Genomic DNA, 20,930 nt, shown 5'->3' on the forward strand with positions numbered 1-20,930 from the left:
TAATGCAAGAAGGTGTTTGTAATGATAATGAAAGTAATATGACTTGTAAAAAAACAGCAGATCCATGCTGGAAATCTAACCCAAAACTGGTTGAATACAACATGAAAGCTATCATGCTTTCCTTTACATCAACTGGTCAACATTATTTTTTTAACAAATGTGTGAACTGAATTTTACTTAAATGACCAAAAAACTGAAGTGAAAAAGTTCTGAAACTCAATGTTTTTATTTGTACACATAAGTGCACCCCATAAGAAAAAACTGAAATTCATAAAATTTGTTTTTTCCAAACAAAAAAAGCAACGCTCTGTAAGACAGTAGACATAATGCAGTCGCATTACTTAGTTTATTTTGTAGACATTTGAACTATGAATTGAATTGTTTCTGCTATAACAAGTATTGCTTTGAAATAAGTTTATTTTGTTATTGCTGCGACCAAACAATAAGTTGTAAGCAGCTAATACGTTTTAATATAGTTAATTTATTATTAGTTTATGTATAACATGTACATATATTTAAATTACATGTACAAGGATCATTCAATAATTAAAGAGACAAATGGTATCAATGGCGAAGTTATTTCCATAAGTGGAGGTGTTGCCATTTACAATCCTGATCTCACACCATCAATTTTTTTTGTTTCGTGCTCTCAAAGCGATTTCATAAGGCACAGAGTTCTGCAGCAATGAGTGAGTCAAGTAAGTGATACAAGAATGGCTCAGACACTGAGGTGAACAATTCTTTACAACTGAAATAAGAAAGCCTATAGAAAGATGGGATAACTTTTTAAATGTAACTGGAGATTATGCTGAAAAGTAGCATCAACTTCATTGTTTTTGAAAAAATAATAATTTGTCTAGTTAACTGTCTAATTATTGAATGATCCTCATAATATGTATAATAAGCTTATTCATTACTTATTTATTTATCATATAGACACCATTACAAGCATTATGATTGTCATAATATCATTCATAGAACTGGTTTAGTAAACTAAAACAATAATAATAAAATTATAAAATAAAATCAATTTCAGATAAAATACATCACACTAAGAACAAAAACAACGGCAACAGTTGCAATATCACTTATATTTCAATTTAAACAAAAATTCCATTTGAACCCTAAGAACTCTTCCAAAGAATAAAAAGCTACTGTAACAATTTTTTCTTAACTTTGCTTTTAAATTCCCTTTGCGGTAGCCTCTTAATGCTATCATCAATCTTGTTATAGAATTTTAAAGCAAAGAATAGGTCTTTGTTGACATAGCACGTTGAACTTATATAACACACCATCACTTCTCTTGTTATGAAAATGAACATCACAATTTGCAATAAACTTATCAGGGTAATCATAAACATACATTACTGACTGCAAAATGTGCACAAGGCAAAGTCATAATCCCTAATTCTACAAATTTACATCTACAGTCGACTTGTAAATCCAATGGAGGTATTATATTTACAGCTTTTCTTTGTTTTTTTAAATAAATATTTTTATTTATTAAAAAATAGTACATTTATTTTTATTTACAGTAAAACCTCCCCAGAACAGAATCTGAAAGGATTGAGTAAGAGTTCCATTTTAAAGATGTTTACATCTTACAGAGTTTAAAAATCAAGCTAATTTATGGTGAGGTCCTGTGCTATGAATATTATACAAATGTAAAATGAAGTTAGACAAGGATAAATGTTTGGAATAATCCAGAAATTATACTGCATATAGAGAACATCAACCACTAATTTTAAAAAAATTGTTCAGTTACACTAAAAGAGGGTGTTTTTTATTTTTACAAGTTAGTAATTTTTCATTTAAGTTACGTTTAATTAGAAGACATATAGTTAGCCTAAAAATGAAATAAAATCTTTTTCTGAAATAATAAAGTACAGTTTTGTTTCAATAACTTACACATGGAACTTTCGTTTTCAATAATTTATACACTTCACTTCAAGTATACACTTCAGTAATACAAGTAAATAGAAAAAATTCACTTAACATAAAACCTATTTAAACTATATTTTAGAATTAGAGTAGTCTAACACTAATTCTATAATAAAATCATTTTATAAAATAGTCAAGTACAGTTTTCTGTTTCAATAATTTACTCTTGGAACTTTCATTTTCAATAATACTTCTAACGGTTAACATATTCTGTCGCAAATTGTAGCAGTTTATAAGAATCGCAAATTCTTCCAGCTGTGCGACCATACCCAATGCTTCTTGAAACTGTTAATTTAGTTTTCTGTGTCCTTCTTTTGAACTTTTGTTAATCTTGCTAGTTTCAGAGAAAATAATTTCATCTACAGTCTGAAATCCTTCTACGGTTACCAAATCACTATCAATACCACACAGTCTTCAGCATGAAGTGACGTTTGACCACTTTCTACGTAACAGAAATTCAACTTCACGCAATATTGTTGTACTTCGCAAAGTATTTGTATCAGGAACATAATCATCAGTTTCTGTGCAGAAACCAGCTTCTTTAAACGCATTTTTAACACTGTTATTTGTAATTTGTTTGTATGATGAAGAGAGCCATCTTAGTGCAGCCAGAACAGTTATTCATAAGTTCTTGAACAGATGAACATGAATCCATATTGGAGACTAGCGACTGCAGAATGTGTTTCCGATAATGAATTTTTATAATTTAATAACCCCATGATCCATTGGTTGAGTTACACTAGTTGTGTTTGGAAGAAAGAACACAAGATTTATGTTAGAATAATTTCCATAAAGGTGACACTACGCATTGTCTAAAAACAGTAGAATGTTTCTATTTTCACTAATCATTTTTTCATTTAAATTATACAGCCATTTTTCCATTGTGTTAGATGTCATCTAAATCTTTTTATTTGCATACCATTCCAGTTGTAACTGAATGACTTTTTGAAACAGCGAGGCTTCAAGATTTCCTATTACCAATTGCTTAAACAACATGCCATCTGCAAAACTGCACACCAGAACAGCCTTTCTTTGGATTCTTTGCCTCCAATACACTTTTCATTTTTGAAACAGTGTTTTGTTCGGTTAAGTTCAAAAAAATAAACCGGTTTCATCGCAATTACTGATATTTTTTGGTTCACAACCTGCAGTTATTTCTTTAATTATATTTTTCCAGTCGATAACTATTTCTTGTGTTTATGTATTTAAACTCACCTGAAATTTGATTGTAAGAAATAGGATGCCTCACACAAAATTTTCCTAGCCGTCCATTAGAAGCACTAAATCTAGTAACTCCTAACTTAGCTGCAATTTCTTCCACCTGTTGTTTCAGGATAAGCCTGGAAATAGGAAGATTTTTTGATCTTGCATGTGTAAATCATTTAAACAAAATTGAATTATTTCTTCATGTTTGCTTTTAGTCTGCCATCTATAATTAGCATTCCTTTCACCATTCAACTATTTTTCCTTTATTTTATTTTTAATTTACAAAATTTTGTAAATATGTGTTTTTCCGAAATTAAACTAAAGTTAAACTTATAAGTTTTAAGTTCTTTAACATTCATTTTAGTAATTAAGTTAATAACCTCTATTTTGTCTTTTAAACATAAAGTATCTTTTCTTGGTAAAATTATGAGCAAAATTTTAAAAGAAGAAAAGCGCACGTAACTAAACTAAAATAAGTTACAGTGTTTAAAGTGTTATATTAAACTAAAAATAAAGGCACACATGTACTGTATTTAAACTCAACAGATAACAAACAAAACACGAAACTATAACAATTTACTTCTATTGCAAAATGAAAGAACTATACTCTTGCTTACCACGGTGTTTAAGGGACTGAATAAAATTATTCTCAGATCTGTACATGGATTGTTTACATAAGCTGCCCTTTGCTATCAAATTTTATTAATGACCATGGCATATATGCTGGAAGTTTGGAGCCAAAAATGTGACAGCATATAATTAGATAAACAACAGTTACACTATTGTATTCATATAATTATAATCATCTCTACTGTCTTTATAATTTGCAAATTGTGGGAGTGTGCAATCTTTTCTCCAATTTTCTTTTATTCTCATGGGACAAGATTAATGCATAAAATTAAAAGTAAAATCTATGTTTCCATATTGCAGAATTTCCGTTCTTGAAGAGATTCATTTCTATAAAAATGTATCGGGACTTATGAAAATGTACATTTTGTGTTTTTAGTTTTTTGGAGGTTCCGTTTTGTAGAGGTTTCACTATATTATTATTAAAAAATATACTATAAAATTATTATTAAAAATAATATAATTTATTTATTTATAAAAAAATAAATTATTTTTTTAAATAACAAAGTTACATGAGAAGCACAGCTCCTGACAAGGATGGCATAGTTAAGGTAACTGAATACATCCAAAGTAAGCAAGCCTCAAAACGACATAATTTACACATTTCTTTAAACTATGAAACAAGAAAAGACCACCACTTATATGTTTACCAATGAACTCAATATGTGGTAACCAGTTCAGAGTTGAATCGATAATAATTTACCTAGAATTCAATAAGAATTACCTAAGAATTTTAACTTACACTATCCTCAATGTCTTGTAAAGCAAGAATCATGGAATTAGATTTTTCCAGGTTAGGTCATTTATTATCAGGAAATCAACCCTTTATCATATCACTGACTTCACCATTTATACAAACAATATCATTTAATGAGCTGCATGTGATCTTTGTTGTATCATCAGCAGAAGTCACCAGATGTGATTTTTTTTTAACCCTAAGCCTACATTCAAATCATTTGTAATAATTATATATAATATAGGTACAAGCACTGAGCCCTGGGGTGCAACACAAAATAAATGTAAAAAAAATCTGATAGAACATTGTTAAATTTTACAGCTTGTTTCCGTTACTTAAATAAGATATAATTAATTTTATGGGTCATTCAGTAAAATTAAACAGTTTTAATTTTTCAATTAAAATTCCAAGTTAAATGCAGTCAAAAGCTTTACTAAGATGAAAAAATATTCCCAATAGTAAAAAGAAGTTTCTCAAAACAGCAAAGGGTCTTATTGAAAAAGCTCAAAATAGCATCACTGGTACTTAAGTTCTGTCTAAAGTCAAACTGAGTCTCAGTAAAAGGTTTTTATTTTCAAAATAAGAAATAATTTTTGATTTCACGCCTTTTCAAAGATTTTAACAAAAATGAGAAAATTTGAAAGGGTCAGCAAATCTGAAGGGGATTTTCAACATCACCCTTCTTATAGAAGGGAAGAATAGCCAATTTCAATACATATAACTGTGAAACTTTATAACGTGTTATTAATTATCCTTTTTCTTAAATAAATTAATTTATATAAATCACCACTTTACAACCATTGCAGTTTTTAAAATACTGGTCTAAATAAAACCAGCATTGGTCTTATTACTTTTATTATAACATTATTTTTACGAAAATTTTGTAATTTTTATGAGTAAATTGTTTCAGCTGATTAATTTTAATTATTTATACTAACAGTTTATAAATTTGTTCAAGAGCTATATTCAGGCTTATACATTAGGGTACAAATTTTTAAATTAATTTTGTTCATAAGTATTAATTTTTCTTTTTCACTGTAAACATTTTTATAAACAACATCTTCACTAAATTTAATAATTCTTTTCTATTAAAATTTTTAATACTGCACTTATTTTTTATTTGTCATAGTTTAGTGTTATTTGTTTTCAATAGATATTTCATTAAATTTTAAATCATCTTTTATTTTACACATTTTAAACTTTGTATTAAAATAAACTTAAATAAACTACATTTAAGTTAATATTCATATAGTAAGTGGGTTAAAGGCATCATAATTTAAGTATTTTAATTGAATGCATGAAAGAAATTATTGGTTAAATTTTTTTTTATGAAGATATCACTATGAATTATGGATAGAGTACAACAAAAGTTATTAAGTATAATACAATAAAAAACAAGCAGATAAAATACAAAAATCGAAAAATATTTTTACGTAAAGTTAGATCAAATAATATATTTGAAAAATTTATGGGAGTTCAATTTCAAGCATATTGAATTCCAAAGCAAAGATAATGGAGGCAAATTCAATAATAATGTACATAATTTTAAGAAGAAAGTTATAAATTTGATAATAAAAGATATAGTGCATATTGAAAAATGTTAATGATGATATTTCTAAAGAAATAAACCTTAAAGGATAGTTTATCTACACAAATATTTGAAAGTTTTATGATTTGGAAACAACACAAATGTGAAAGTAGTTTCAAAATTATCAAAGAAAAAAATATTAAAATTTCAACCACTTAAGAAATAGATACACTAAACCTAACTTAGTTGAATTCAATGAAAAATGGATACAAAATTTATTAACATTACCGATTCCTGAATATATAATTAAAAATGTATCGTTAGAACCTAAATTTGCGTTACCGCTAACATTAAATAATCACGACCTAGATATAGTTACATACAAGCCATTACCAACAAAAAACCTTATTATAAATATTGATAACGCTGTTAGAGGTGTTGAAAACAAAGAAGAAAAAAATAAAACATGTAATAATGTATGCAAGGCATTACAAACATATAAAAGTAATACTAAGGCATGTAATAATAAAATCAAAATCAGAATATACAATAACAACATAGTAAATGCAGAAGTGGAAAAAATAATAAAAATATCTTCATAAACGCATCAAAAACAAAAAAATTCATACAGCGTAATAGTGAAAAATCATAATACTTAATGCTAATAAAAGTAATAAAACAGTTACTATGGACAATAAAGATTATTCAACAAAAATGGAAAATATGTTAAATAACAGAACCACATACACAGAAATAAAAAGGAATCCGACCAATAAATTACAGCTAGAAAATAATAAAATAGCCAAAAAGTTGTCTGCACATGGGTATATAAGAAAAGAAGCCAGTCTGTGTCTGGCTGCTGTACAGAACAAACGTGTGTCGCTCTATTCGCATTCCTGTTCAGAGTATAATAGATAAGCAGTTCTTATCTTAAATACACAACTGTATATTTTCTTGAACAATTATGTTGTATTTTATATGCCAGTGTTAAATATTTTATTATATTGTAATCCTGTTTGATAAAAAATATCTGAAAATGAAGAAGTGCAATACCTGTGATAGAGAATTACCGATTGATGGAACATACGTTATTTGTCGGTTTTGTTTATATGGTTACCACCATAAATGCGTTGAAATTACAGAGAATACATATCAGCGAATGTCGCAGAAAAAGAAAAAAAGAGTGGATGTGTTGTGAGTGTCGCAAATCAGTCAAATCTACTGACAACAAATCAGTGGATTCGTCTAAAGAAATATTAGATTTCACCAGTATTAATGAATTAAAAGTTATCATTTTAGAACTCAAAGCTGAAGTCAGAGCTTCTTCCAGTAGGACCGAAAATAAACTAGGTAGGCTATCCCTGTTCTATGACGATATTAAAAATGAAATTAGTGAATTACAGAAATCTAACAAGGATCTTCTCCAAGAAGTGAAACAACTCCGAAAAAGCGTAACAGAGAAAGATAAGAAAATCGCTTCGCTAGAAGAAAAAATCATACAGCTCGGACAATATGGAAGAAACAAAATATTGAAATTCACGGGCTAAAATTACACCCCGATGGAAACCGTAAGGAAAATTTACATGACTCTCTTCAGAAAATCGCTGATAAACTAGATATTCCTTTCAGCTTGGACGGTGTGAAGCGGTTCATAGACTACCTACTAGGAGGAAGACTGATTCACCCCCGATCATAGTGCAATTTAGCAGCAGAAAAACGCGATATTTCTGGATCAGCAAAGAAGCTAACAAATGATATGGTTCTTGCAGATGGAAGTGACAAAAAAGTGTACATTAATGAAAATCTAGTAAAATCAATAAAAGACTTACTTTATAAAACGAAACAAAAAGCGGGTGAACTTCAGTACAAATTTGTTTGGGTACGAAATGGTAAAATATTTGTTAAGAAAAGTGAAGATGTGTTTGCTATTAAAATTAATACTGAGGCGGATCTGTAAAAAATTAAGTGAGTTATATAAATTTGTAACTATGATAGCGTTATCCCTAAGAGTATAATAAAACTGTTTCGTAATAATATTATTATGTACATTACATTCAGTTCTGTAAATGTAAGTTCACGTGCTAGTTATTTCTATCTTTTTATTGCATTTTATATTTATTATGTTCTGTTATTGATGACTCAAGATTCGTTTTGGTATTACTGTTCCAATAGTATAAAAAAGGAAGACTTTCACTTAATTTAATTTTATGCCAATTCGGCAGCTGCTTTTCTATGTTTATAAGCATCAGTTTATTTCTTAAAGTGAATCATAGTTTAATGAAAAATATTTTATTTTTAGAAACTGGCTTTAAATTGATAAGGATAATTGACTTGCATAATGATGTATTTCTCTTGCGAGCCTATCTCAAAAATGTTATCTCTGTTATGGTGACGACATTGATATCAAATAATATGATACTGATATCATTAAGTTACACCTACGATCTTATTCGAGCGTTTGTTCTATTGAATATATGTTCTCCCACCCCTTTAACAAAATCGGTTATACTGTGTTTTTGCGTAGATAAGACATTAGTCATAACAACGATTAGTATTAAATTAGTCTTTACAAATAAAATTTATATGTTTCTAAATAAAATGTTTATATTATGTTTGGATACAAATTATAGCTTATGTAATCTGTGCGTTTTAGACATATTTTCGAATCTCAATTGAAATGAGAATAATGAAAATAACATTAATGAAAATATTTTTAATGGCTGGTTTTTGGCTATTGATAATTACTACTCGAACCTAGACGAATTTTCGCAAGATTACTCCAGTTTATCGAAACTGAGTATACTTCATTTAAATATTAGGACTATTCACGGTCATTGGGATGAATTCTTGTTTCACCTAGGTAATAGTAATGTAGATTTGATAGTTCTCACGGAAATAAACATTACGGATAATGAAATAAGTTTAATTGATTTTTATCAGATTAATGGCAATGACTCCTATCACTGTGTCTGGAATATTAGATCTGTGGTGGTATTTTAATTCTTTGTCATAGCACACTCAGTGCTGAAAGAATAATGTTGGATTTGACTGTCTCAAGTTGTGAATTATTATGCATTCAGGTTTCAGTGAAATTGGGTGTTAAGACCGATGATTTTACGATAATATGCTTTTACAGGCCGCCAGATTTAAATGTTCATGAATTTTTACATGATCTTGAAAATATTCTACATAATTGTAATAATAATAATAATGCTGTCTTAATTGGAGATATGAACATTGATCTTATTAAGGAAAATATTGTAGTTAGTTACTATCAAACCTTATTACATACAATGGGATTCATGTGTTGCATATCTGATATAATGAGGGAGGAAATAAGAGATGGGGTAATTGTAAGATCTTGTATAGATCACATTTTTATTAGAGGCTTTCCTGATTATGTTTTTTCTGGAGTAATTGAAACTAAAATTTCTGATCACTATGTGGTAATAGCAGATCTGTTGTACAAGAATTCATCCCAACGACCGATGGATGACAGTCTTGGTTCATTTTACTTAGATAATGCCTTAATTAGATATAAGTTAGATAGCATAAATTATGACACCTTAGATAATAAGATGGATAATAATCCATCTGCATATGAGAAATTCATTGATATAATTAATTCTGTGTATAACAGTTCTTTAGTTCGCAGAAATACTGATAGGATTAAAATTCAAAATAGAAAAAAGCCATGGATGACGGATGACATTCTAAATAAAATAAAGTATAGAGACACACTGTTCAAAAAATGGAAAAAAGCACCAGCTAACCTGGAAAATCAAAAAGATTACGTATTACATAGAAATAAAATTAATATTGAAATACGAAAAGCGAAAGAGAAGTATTTTAATGATAAATTTAAAAATGTTCAAAAGAATGATATTAAGGCTAACTGGAAACTAGTTAACTCTTTGATGGGTTACCCTCTAAGCGTAACTTAGACGATACTATAATTAAACATGTAAGCAGTACATCTAATGACGTGGGTAAGGTCGCTGCAGACATTATCGGTAAACACTTTGTAACTTCAGTAGATGATATTAAACATAATTGTATACATAAGTTCTTGAAATTCACGGGTGTCAATTGCATGCAGCTTGTGTCTTTTCATTTACCTTTAAGTTCTCCTAAACAAATAGAAAACATAATTTCATCTATGAATGTTAAAAAATCACCGGGTGTAGATGGCATACGGATCAAAGATTTGAAATATGTTGTTAATAAAGTCAGCCCTTTAATTTCAATTATAGTAAACAATATAATTAAATCAAGGAGGGTTCCTGATCTACTGAAGATGTCTATTGTTAGACTTATCTATAAAGCTGGTTCTTTAAAAGATTTAAATAATTATCGACCAATTTCTATACTCTCATGTATCGAAAAAGTTTTTGAACGATATGTCTCTATGCATGTTACCAAGTACCTTGATGATAACAAATTAATCAATGAAACTCAATATGGTTTCAGAAAGGGGATTGGGACTAATGATGCTATAAATTATTTATCTGATTTTGTCAATATTAACTTAAATAAATAAAACCATGTAATCTTACTTTTTTTAGATTTTCGTAAAGCCTTTGATACGTTAGACCATCATAAACTTCTAGATGCCCTAAATAAGCTAGGGTTTAATGGCCCTTTTAATAATATGCTACAAAACTATTTAAGTAACAGAAAAATTATTGTTAAAATTAAAGATAAATATAGTGATAGATATTTAACGGATAGTGGCGTGCCTCAAGGGTCTATCTTGGGCCCAACACTTTTTAATCTGTACGTTAATGATATGTCTAGCGCGATCTCTAATTCACGTTTTTTGCAATACGCTGGCTGGTGATAGTGTTTTAGCACTTGGACATAAGCAATTGGAAGAAGCAGAGTTTTTAATGCAAGAAGATTTTAAAAATCTATTAAAAGTGGCTTCATGACAAAGGCCTAATTATTAACGTTAAAAAAACTGTTGTTTTACATTAAGATCTCCTTATCTTCGATCCCAAAGACCAATAAAGATTATTTGTCATACATGTGACTGTATAAAAAATTACCACATAAACTGTAATTGTGAACATCTCCAGAATGCTGACAAATACAAATATTTGGGTGTATATTTTGCCTTTTTTTTAGATGGGATCACCATATAAAACATATATGTAAAAATTTAAGAGTGGTTGCTATGAAATTCCACCACATCTCACGCCTATTACCAATTCACTGTAAATGCTTACTCTATTCATCCTTGTTTGAATCTGTTATTCGATACGGCTTGACAGCATGGGGATCAGCCGCAGAATATCTCATAAATAAAATAAATTCAATACAAAATAGGGTCCTCAAAGATATTGCTTGTTATGATTCTGATAACAATTATGACACCAATTTAAATAATCTTACAAGGTTTCTGTCAGCTAGAGGTCTATTTAAATTCTTAATTATTTTTAAGAACTTTTACAACAGCGAATACAGGGTAAATGTAGAAAGTGGATACAATTTGAGAGCAATTAGCTTTATTACAGATAGATATAATAATACTTATGGTAAACGATTAAAGAAGTATGTTGTTCCTGCATTACTTAATTCTTTACCGAATCACCTCAATAACGTAAAAATTAAAAAAAAATATTTAAAAAACTTCTCATTGAGTGGGTATTAACTATAACGTAATAGGTACTAACAGGATTCATGTTGGATTTATACTGGCAGTCCAGACAATTATAACATGATTATAGTTATTATTTTAATGTTAATAATTATTATAAATCAATAAATAATGTATTGTTGAATGGTTAAAGCTTAGTTATTTATTTTCTTTATGTAACTGTTGCAACAAGATATTGATTGTGTAATTAGTTGTAATTAAGTATAGTTTTGTTTCTTGAATATAGTTTTAGTTACTAAATCTAATACATAACAAATATTAAAGAAATAATTTGTTCATTAGTTTTTAAATATATAGTTTAATTTTGTTAAATTAATTTTTATAATTGTACTACTATTATAACTACTAGAAAAACTAATAATATCTTTAGTTGTTACATAAAATTGGTTATTGCATTACCACTTAATAATGCAATAATAATTCTTTAGCATATCTGTCGACAGACTTAGGTCTGACAGATGATCATGTAAGTTTTAAATTGTAAATAAATAAATAAATAAGAAGCGAAACTAATAAGTATCAAAAACACAATACCGCCAAGAATCTGCGGTCTAATAAAATTACATAAAAATGATTATCCTATAAGACCTATAGTAAACTGCCTACAAATTCCGATGTACAAGCTATTCAAATTTTTGGTTAAAATATTACAACAAATAATCGGAAAAAATAAAAACAACATCAAAGATTCATGGGAATTCCATAAATTTATTAATAAGCAAGTAATACCCACACACCAAAAATTAATTTCATCACAAATATAATTTCATTATATACCAGCATTCCAAAGAATTTAGGAATTGAAGCGATAGAAAGCAAATGGAGTGAAATTGGAGAAATAACTAAAATTAAAAAAAACAGAATTTTTGGAATGTATAAGTATTTGCATAGATAATATGTATTTTAAATTTAAAAATAAATTATATGAACAATGTTTATAGGTTTAGCGATGGGCTCATCATCTCAGCCTGCTTATCAAACCTAACTATGGAATATTTAGAAAATAAAGTATTAGAGAAATTAAATACTAGTCTCATTCTATAAGACACATAGATGACATTCTAGTACGTGCACATGAACAGGATACTGATTTAATTTTAAAAGAATTTAACCTATTTAATGAACAAATACAATTTACAAAGGAAGTTGAGATTAAAAATGGTATAAAATTTTGGATTTAATAATAACTCATTTTGAAAAGAAAATATCAACAAAATGGTATATAAAACCAACATCTTCAGGCACATGGGTATATAAGAAAAGAAGAAGCGAAACTAATAAGTATCAAAAACGCAATACCGCCAAGAATCTACGGTCTAATACAATTACATAAAAATGATTATCCTATAAGACCTATAATTTCCTATAACTGACAATGAAGAAGAAAAAATAAAACACGCATTAATATATGCAAGGCAATACAAATATATAAAAGTAATACTAAGGCATGTAATAATAAAATGAAAATCAGAATAACAATAACAACATAGTAAATGCAGAAGTGGAAAAAATCCTATATTTTCCTATAATTTCTTATCAACACAACCATATTACATAAAAAATCAGTAAACAAGAATCTTGCAAACAGAGTTATAAAATTTACAAATCCCGAAGATAGACCAGCATATATAAAAAATACAAAAATTTTTAAAAACTTGCTTTATAGTTTTTATCATACTTTAATCAAATTATTATCATAAATTGCGTGAGTTTAATTTTGATTTCAAAAGATTCTTTACACCTGCACTCTTCATTTTCACCCTAATTTACCCCTGTACAGGGGAATGTTTGCAAAAGTAATGGTTGAATATTGTATTGTCACCCGATCCTAGAAACTGTGCAAAATTTCATCAATCAGCAATGTCAGGGAATATTTTAGATTAAAAATTCAAGATTTGAGGACAAACATGAAAAAAAATTACTGAAAAAAATTGAAAAAAAAACATTGTGAGTTAAAACAAAGCAAGTAATATCAGTTAAGTATTGTGGATAATAAACAACATTTATCATACATGTGTAAACATTTAATTAACATAGTATAGATTACAAAATTAATACCCGTGAAAATATTAAAACGTGAAAAAATCCATCTCAGTATCTGGGAAAAATAATTAATACTAAACAATAAAATGCATAAAAAATTAATTAATGTAATAATAAATATTGATAATATGAACATAAAATTTTAGTTTTGATGGTGAATAAAGAAATAAATTTTACAAAATTAAAAAAGTAATAAAGATAGTTTCAGGATTATATTATCTAAAAAAAATAAATATAATGATCATAACAAACTGAATAGATAATAAACCTTTTAATTATTTTATTATAAGATAAGTAAGTGAATGGATTATAAACTGTTTGGCAATCATCTTACAAAAATGTTTAGTCTTTAAACTGATGATGATGATGCTATGTTGAAAATTTATTGTTTTAATAAATTTAAAAACGTTTTTATTAAAACTTATTTAAACATGAGATTTTTTTAAAAAAAACCAGGTAAAATTTATATTATGTAAGCAGATTTATCTTTAATTTTTAATACCTTTCTTGATTAGCTTAGAAATAATATTCTAAGCAGCATACAAAAATGTGTGTGTGTTTATGTTATTTGGTAACAGGCATATTTTTTTTATCTTCTCAATTTCAAGTAGAGTGGAACATGCTAAAAAATTATATTTGTTTGGAAAATGGGTTATAAAGAAACTGGGAACATAAAACAATGGTTCAAATACCTTTAATAGACGAATGACTTCTCTAATACTAATCACTAGCATGAAACAATATATTTTATCATAAATCTGAAACAAATATACTTCAGGAAAACTTATGGCAGAAGGGGGAATGCATAAAGATTCCAAGCCTAAAACAGTTAAATTAACAAAAAAAAAAGTATTATAAAAGTTTTTATTCCATAAGTTTATATTAATAATTTTATTACTATGAAGAATATATACAAATATTAAAAAAAAAACAAAAAAACATTAAAACATGTGGAAAACAAAATCTGCATCATACAATTTAAACTGAATTGTACTCCAAATTTATCACCCAATATAGATGTAATAACAGTATATACACACAATTACACAAATACAATTCACACACATACATGCAAAATTACAAGTAAACACCAGTGGCTTAATAAGGGGTAATGCAGTCTAGAGTAAATAATAAAAAATGCTCACGTTAAACCTTATTGATAATTAATTAGGCTGATTTCTTAAATTGTAACATCAGGAGTGTTAAGTCAGAGAATATACCAGTTAAAATCATAAAAACAAAATACATTTTAATTCTTAAACTGTTAAAAGAATAAAGGGGTTAATTTTTTTTTTGTAATCAGTCACTGAATTGATTTAATATATTCTTCCATTACTTTCTGTTTCTAAATTGATTGGTCAATAAGTAAAATCAAAATTTTGCTTTGTTATTGTAAAAGTTACTTTCCACTTCCCAGGTCTTAATCTCAACTTCACTACCATTTTTTTTTTTTAGAGCATATTTCCTGCACTCAAACTATGTGCACAAAATTATAAGTTTTTCTAACATGGCACCATTGGCAAAATGCAATTATTATATATACAATATAAACTGCTTACCAATATATTATCCATTTCCATCAAGCGCTTTCAGCTAGCTATTCTGCCATCTTCAGGAGGGATTATAATTTATGATTAAAATATATAAAATAAAAATAACAAATTTAAATTATATATATATATATATATATATATATAAAACAACTGATCGTCATTTTGTAAAAGTTAAAGTCGTAAGTCATAGTAACTACATCCGTATGTAGATTGTGGAATCAATGTAGCCAACTAATAATTATTGTTTATTATTTGGTTATATAAAATATCATCATTGAATATATTTTGTTCATTTATTAATTTATGATTATTGTATATATGGAATTTTTCGAGATTAAAAGTAATATAATTATTAGAATAACCCAATAGTTCCATGAATTTATTTGGATCATAATTATGTTTAGTTTCTAAAATATGTTTAGCGAAATTTGAACGGTCTTTATATTTATATTTTTATATTTCTTTGTTATAAAATTAATATGTTCTTTAGTTTCAATTAAAAATGATCGATTGGTCATAACAATATATTGTAATTATAATCTTCACATTTTAAACTGTATGCGGCCTGTCCGTTCAAATTATATTTAAATTTATACATAAGAGAAAAATAAAACTAAAACATAATAACTTAGAAAACGATTATGTAAAAATGGAATGTAATGTAAACTATAGAAAATTTAATAGAATATATAAATCATTTAATTTAAAAACAGTATATACAACTAACAATAAAATCATAAATTATACCAATAATAGAGATCCAACCAAAACCCTAATAAATGGTAATAAATATAATTTGAACAGACAGTATACAGTTTAAAATGTGAAGATTATAAATTATGATATATTGGTATGACCAATCGATCATTTTTAATTAGAACTAAAGAACATATTAATTGTATAACAAAGAAATATAAAAATAAAAATATAAAGACCGTTCAAATTTCGCTAAACATATTTTGGAAACCAAACATAATTTAATCCAAATAAATTCATGGAACTACTTACTTATGGAACTTATTACTTTTAATCTCGAAAAATTCCATATATACAATAATCATAACAAATTAATAAATTAAATTCAATGATGACATTTTATATAACCAAATAATAAACAATAATAATTAAGTTGGCTACACTGATTCCACAATCTACATAGTTCACAACAATTGTGATACTATTACAATACAGATCTAGTTACTATGACTTAAGACTAACTTTTACAAAGTGACGATCAATTGTTACATATATAATTTAAATATGGTAGTTTAATACTTTTATGAATTTTAATCATAAATTATAATCTCTCCTGAAGATGGCAGAATAGCCAAAGGCGCTTGAGGGAAACGAATAATATATTGGTAAGCAGTTTATGTTATATATAACAAAATTATAAGTTTAGCCCATGCTGTAGGGTCAGTAAACTAATTCTTCATCATCAACCTCAAAATAGTTAGAACAATTCCACAAAAACTTACACTATAAAGAAATAAATTATAACAAATTTTCTGAAACTTACACTTTATTCTCCCTTTTTATTCAATTAATAGAAGCTGGACTACAACTGTTAAACATAAAAAAAGAAAAGAAAGCAATAATGAACCACAAAATACAGTGAAATTATGTGGAAATTTTAGAGCAAGTCACTACGACATTATGAGCAATTTACATCATATATATATATATATATATATATATATATATATATATATATATAAAAGAAAAGGGAGATTTTTACATTTTTAATTACAAAAAAAAAACACCGATAAATCTGACAAGAACATGTATCCACTTGTCACACCCTAATTACACCACTGGTACACGCAAATTGACAAAACACAAATACTTATTAGAAGGGAATATAATATTAGTTTTATTACACTAAAAAAAATTCTAATAAAAAGAAATGAGATTAAAACACTGGTGTTATATTAATGACAGTAGGAATAAATTTGTTATTATTAAAAGTAATTCCAAAATCTCAATGTAGACATATATATCATAAAGTAAACAAAGATTAATCTAAACAAAACAAAAAAAAACTGTCAAGTATCATTCAATTTAGTTTGTAATATAATTTTAATTAGACGTAAACAAACTCATTAGAGATGTTAGAAAGCAAGATGGGCAAACAATTAACTTACGAACTTACAACACGTACTCACATAAAAACTGCCCACTGGATTGGAGTATAAAACACTGGCCACTGAAGCAGTGACGCAGTGAGGTTACTACTTGACAAATCATTTCTTAATGAACTTTGGAATTAAAATTATCCACCCTTTCAAACCTATAAATAAAAAACAATAACACTTACTACTTCACACCATTGCAACTGATAAATAAAAAAAAAAAAATAGAAAACAAAAAGGTTTCTAATTGCCAAGGATTTAAAAATATAAGATATGAATGTTTTCAGCAGTCCCTGCAAGTTATAAAAAAAATAAACATAAAATATAGAAAACAAATAAAAAAGTAGTATTCAAAAAAATAAAAAATTACCGTCAGTAAATAAAATTGATTATGACTAATTCGATAAAAAAAATAATAAATGTGAAAGAAATACTGTTACAATCTATTCTAAAAATATTTAAATAAGTCAAGTCATAGACTAATGTAGTGTCATAAACACTGTCATTCACTTTAATATACTATTATACGTAACTGCTATTTCAAATTAGCTACATTAAGCTATACATAAAATTAGTTAAGTGATAATCCAAGCACCACTCAACTGCAACAATACAAATATTAACACACTAATCACAAATGCCATTGTAGTTTGTAGCTATATGGATGACTGATAACATATCATAATCATATTAACAGAAATGATATTATTAAAATCGTTTAAATAAGACAAGTCATAGAATAATGTAGCATCATAAACACTGCCATTCACTTTAATATACTATTATACATGACTGCTACATCAAATTAGCTACATTAAGCTATACATAAACTTAGTTAAAGTGATAATCCAAGCACCACTCATCTGCAACAATACAAATATTAACACACTAATCGCAAATACCTTTGCAGTTTGTAGCTATGTGGATAACTGATAAAATATCATAATCATAAAAACAGAAATGATACAACAAAAACTTAATGCTGCTGTGTTCATCCTCTTCCATACTTTTCTGTAACTATCTAGTTCGCTGTATTCATATTTGTTTATTACACTGCACAGTTAACGGATTTCAACTTTTACTCTTAGAACAGGCTGGTTCTCTAGATATCTTGTGCACTTTTGCTGGATCAAGGCCTGCACGTAGCTGCATCCCACATAATAAGTGCACCTATAGTTTCTTACTTTCCTGAAATTACCAGACCAGATATGTTAATAAAAACCCAACAACAAAAATGTGGCTGAGAGACGTTACTGAAGAGCTGATATTCTTTATTAATTAAATTTTATTAGATATGGTGGGAATGACTTTACTATAAATGAATATTCTTTTATAAAAAGATGAAATCAAAAAGTGCAGGATGGAGTTTACTGTACAGAGTAAACAGAGCAGGAAAGAAAAAGCAAAATCATGCAGAAACACAAAGCAATTCTGAAAGGAAAAACATTAATAAAAATCAGATATTTTTAGGAGTATCTTTCTCAGAGAATGGAAACTACAAAGGGTGCAGAAGGCTACTGCCTTTTTCAGAATTAAGGAATCTAATCTAGGATAAGGAATCCTGAAATAGTGCAAGAAACTTGTGCATAGCACATATTCTACGCTTGTAATGACATTTGAAATAGACACAAGACCAGGGGAGAGTATCATGCATTATGTGGAATATGAAGATCAAGAGGATTATTTTAGAGAAAACAAGAAGAGACAGATTAATGAATTGCAAGATAGAATTAAAATTGTATGGTTTGATGCACAAATTTGGAAGATCAAAATTGCCTTTCATTCACTTAACTGAAAAGGAAAAACTTCTACAGTTTTAGAAGCATATTCTGTATTTGCATTCATTTGTTAACAGCTGCACTTAGGTCTTAATTTGAAAACAAATTAGGAAAAAATATAAACAAACAAAATGACACATCGATGAGGTATGTCAGTGATGTACTTGAGATTTTAAATACGATTATATAGTGGTTGTAATGAAAGAAAAAAATATCTTTGAAGTTATAAGGTATTAACTATTTGAAAGAAAAAAATCCAACTTTGTGCCACATAAAATCTTCTTTTTTTGCATTATTCACTTGAACAAAACCAGTAGGAATTACGGAAAGTTACTTATTACAAGTACATATTTTTTAAACTGTTTTTGTGGTAGTGAAATTATAACATTTCATTAATAGTTCGTATAAAAAGTCAGTAAATTAATATATTTAAAAAGTTTTAATTATCATTTCAGTAATTTAAATTTAATTCTCACGGGTTTTTCAAGGGTTGGCGTAAATAACGGGTCAATTTAAAAAAATTACTATTTTGGCTTTCAATAAAAACAGTAAATTGTATTTTTACGTTGAACTAAATTTTTTTGGAAAAGTTAAAAAACAACACTTCAAGGACAGAAAATATACTGTCCTTAAATCTATTTAAACACTAATTTTTTACATAATCTATAAAGAAATTTATGACATTTTATAATTGCACCATTGCATAAACAGGAAAAACACAGTACATTTTATTTACAATTTGTACATATTCTTTTCAAATAAATTGAAACTATCAAAAGTAAGGCAAAAAAAACTATGTTCAATGTGGTACAAAAATCTATTTTTCCATTAAGCAGTTTGTAAGATATAATTCAAAAGCAAGCTTTTTTCTTTTGTGATGGATGCTATAGCAATGACAGTTGCTATAGTATGCAACAGTAGACAGCAATGACAATATATTATCATACCTAATGCTTCTAATTTTGACACTGAAGAATTGGAAGAAGAAATAGGCTACAGTAATGTACCCAACCACCTAAATGAAGACACTTAGAAAATGTTTTGTGAAGTTTATTGTGCACACTGTAGAACTGTGCACTACCCTTTACATTTTCATTAAGTAGTATAGATAAAAATTTCATAAATACAGAGTAAGTTTTAATTACTTATGGCGATTTAAATACAGAATGAGCAGTTAGCTACTTTTATAAAGTAGGGGGCTAGAATAAATCCCTTACTGTTAGTTTAAAATCAAAACAAAGAGGTTAAATTATATTATCCTGATAGCATCAGTTTTTATGAAAAACTAGTATTCTCTGCTGTATTATAACAGTAATTATACTCAGAGGTCCAGGCTAAAGGTATCCAAAAGTAATGGCTTATATTTAGAAAACCAGTTGCTGTAATCTCTGAAACGTAGGCTCAATTGATAGGAAATATCTCCAAGATTTGTTCTGTTTATTCTCAAGATCAGCAGAATAAGTATGCGCAGGTAAGCTGACTCACAATGCAATTGTAGTCAGTCGAGATGTGGACCCTACACAAAAGGTTCAGTGTGTGCTTTGGTTAGCAGAGTTTCAACCAGTTATGTATGTTCAAGCCCATGAACAAACTGAATGGAATATCGATCCTCCTACATCCAAGTCTATTTGTCAGTGGATATGACTTTAAGAGAGGTTGAAAGTTTGGTTTTGCAAACTAGAAATCATCCACAGTAGATGATGTACGTGATGCTGCACTCACTGTCA

The 20,930-nt window shown here is 27.5% G+C and overlaps 1 protein-coding gene across 4 annotated transcripts in view; it reads right to left on the minus strand.

Annotated features, from left to right (window-relative positions):
• Positions 1-20,930, minus strand: part of Lnk (SH2B adapter-like protein Lnk) — a 174,623-nt gene that overhangs the window by 23,172 nt on the left and 130,521 nt on the right. For all 4 annotated transcript variants that reach the window (XM_075362603.1, XM_075362602.1, XM_075362601.1 and 1 more), the window contains exon 7: positions 17,459-17,583. In XM_075362603.1, the coding sequence (XP_075218718.1) occupies positions 17,578-17,583 (6 nt within the window). In that variant the 3' untranslated portion in view covers positions 17,459-17,577. The remainder of the gene's footprint in view (positions 1-17,458; positions 17,584-20,930) is intronic.

The sequence above is a fragment of the Lycorma delicatula genome, chromosome 4, assembly GCF_047948215.1.
Source record: "Lycorma delicatula isolate Av1 chromosome 4, ASM4794821v1, whole genome shotgun sequence".
NCBI lineage: Eukaryota > Metazoa > Arthropoda > Insecta > Hemiptera > Fulgoridae > Lycorma > Lycorma delicatula.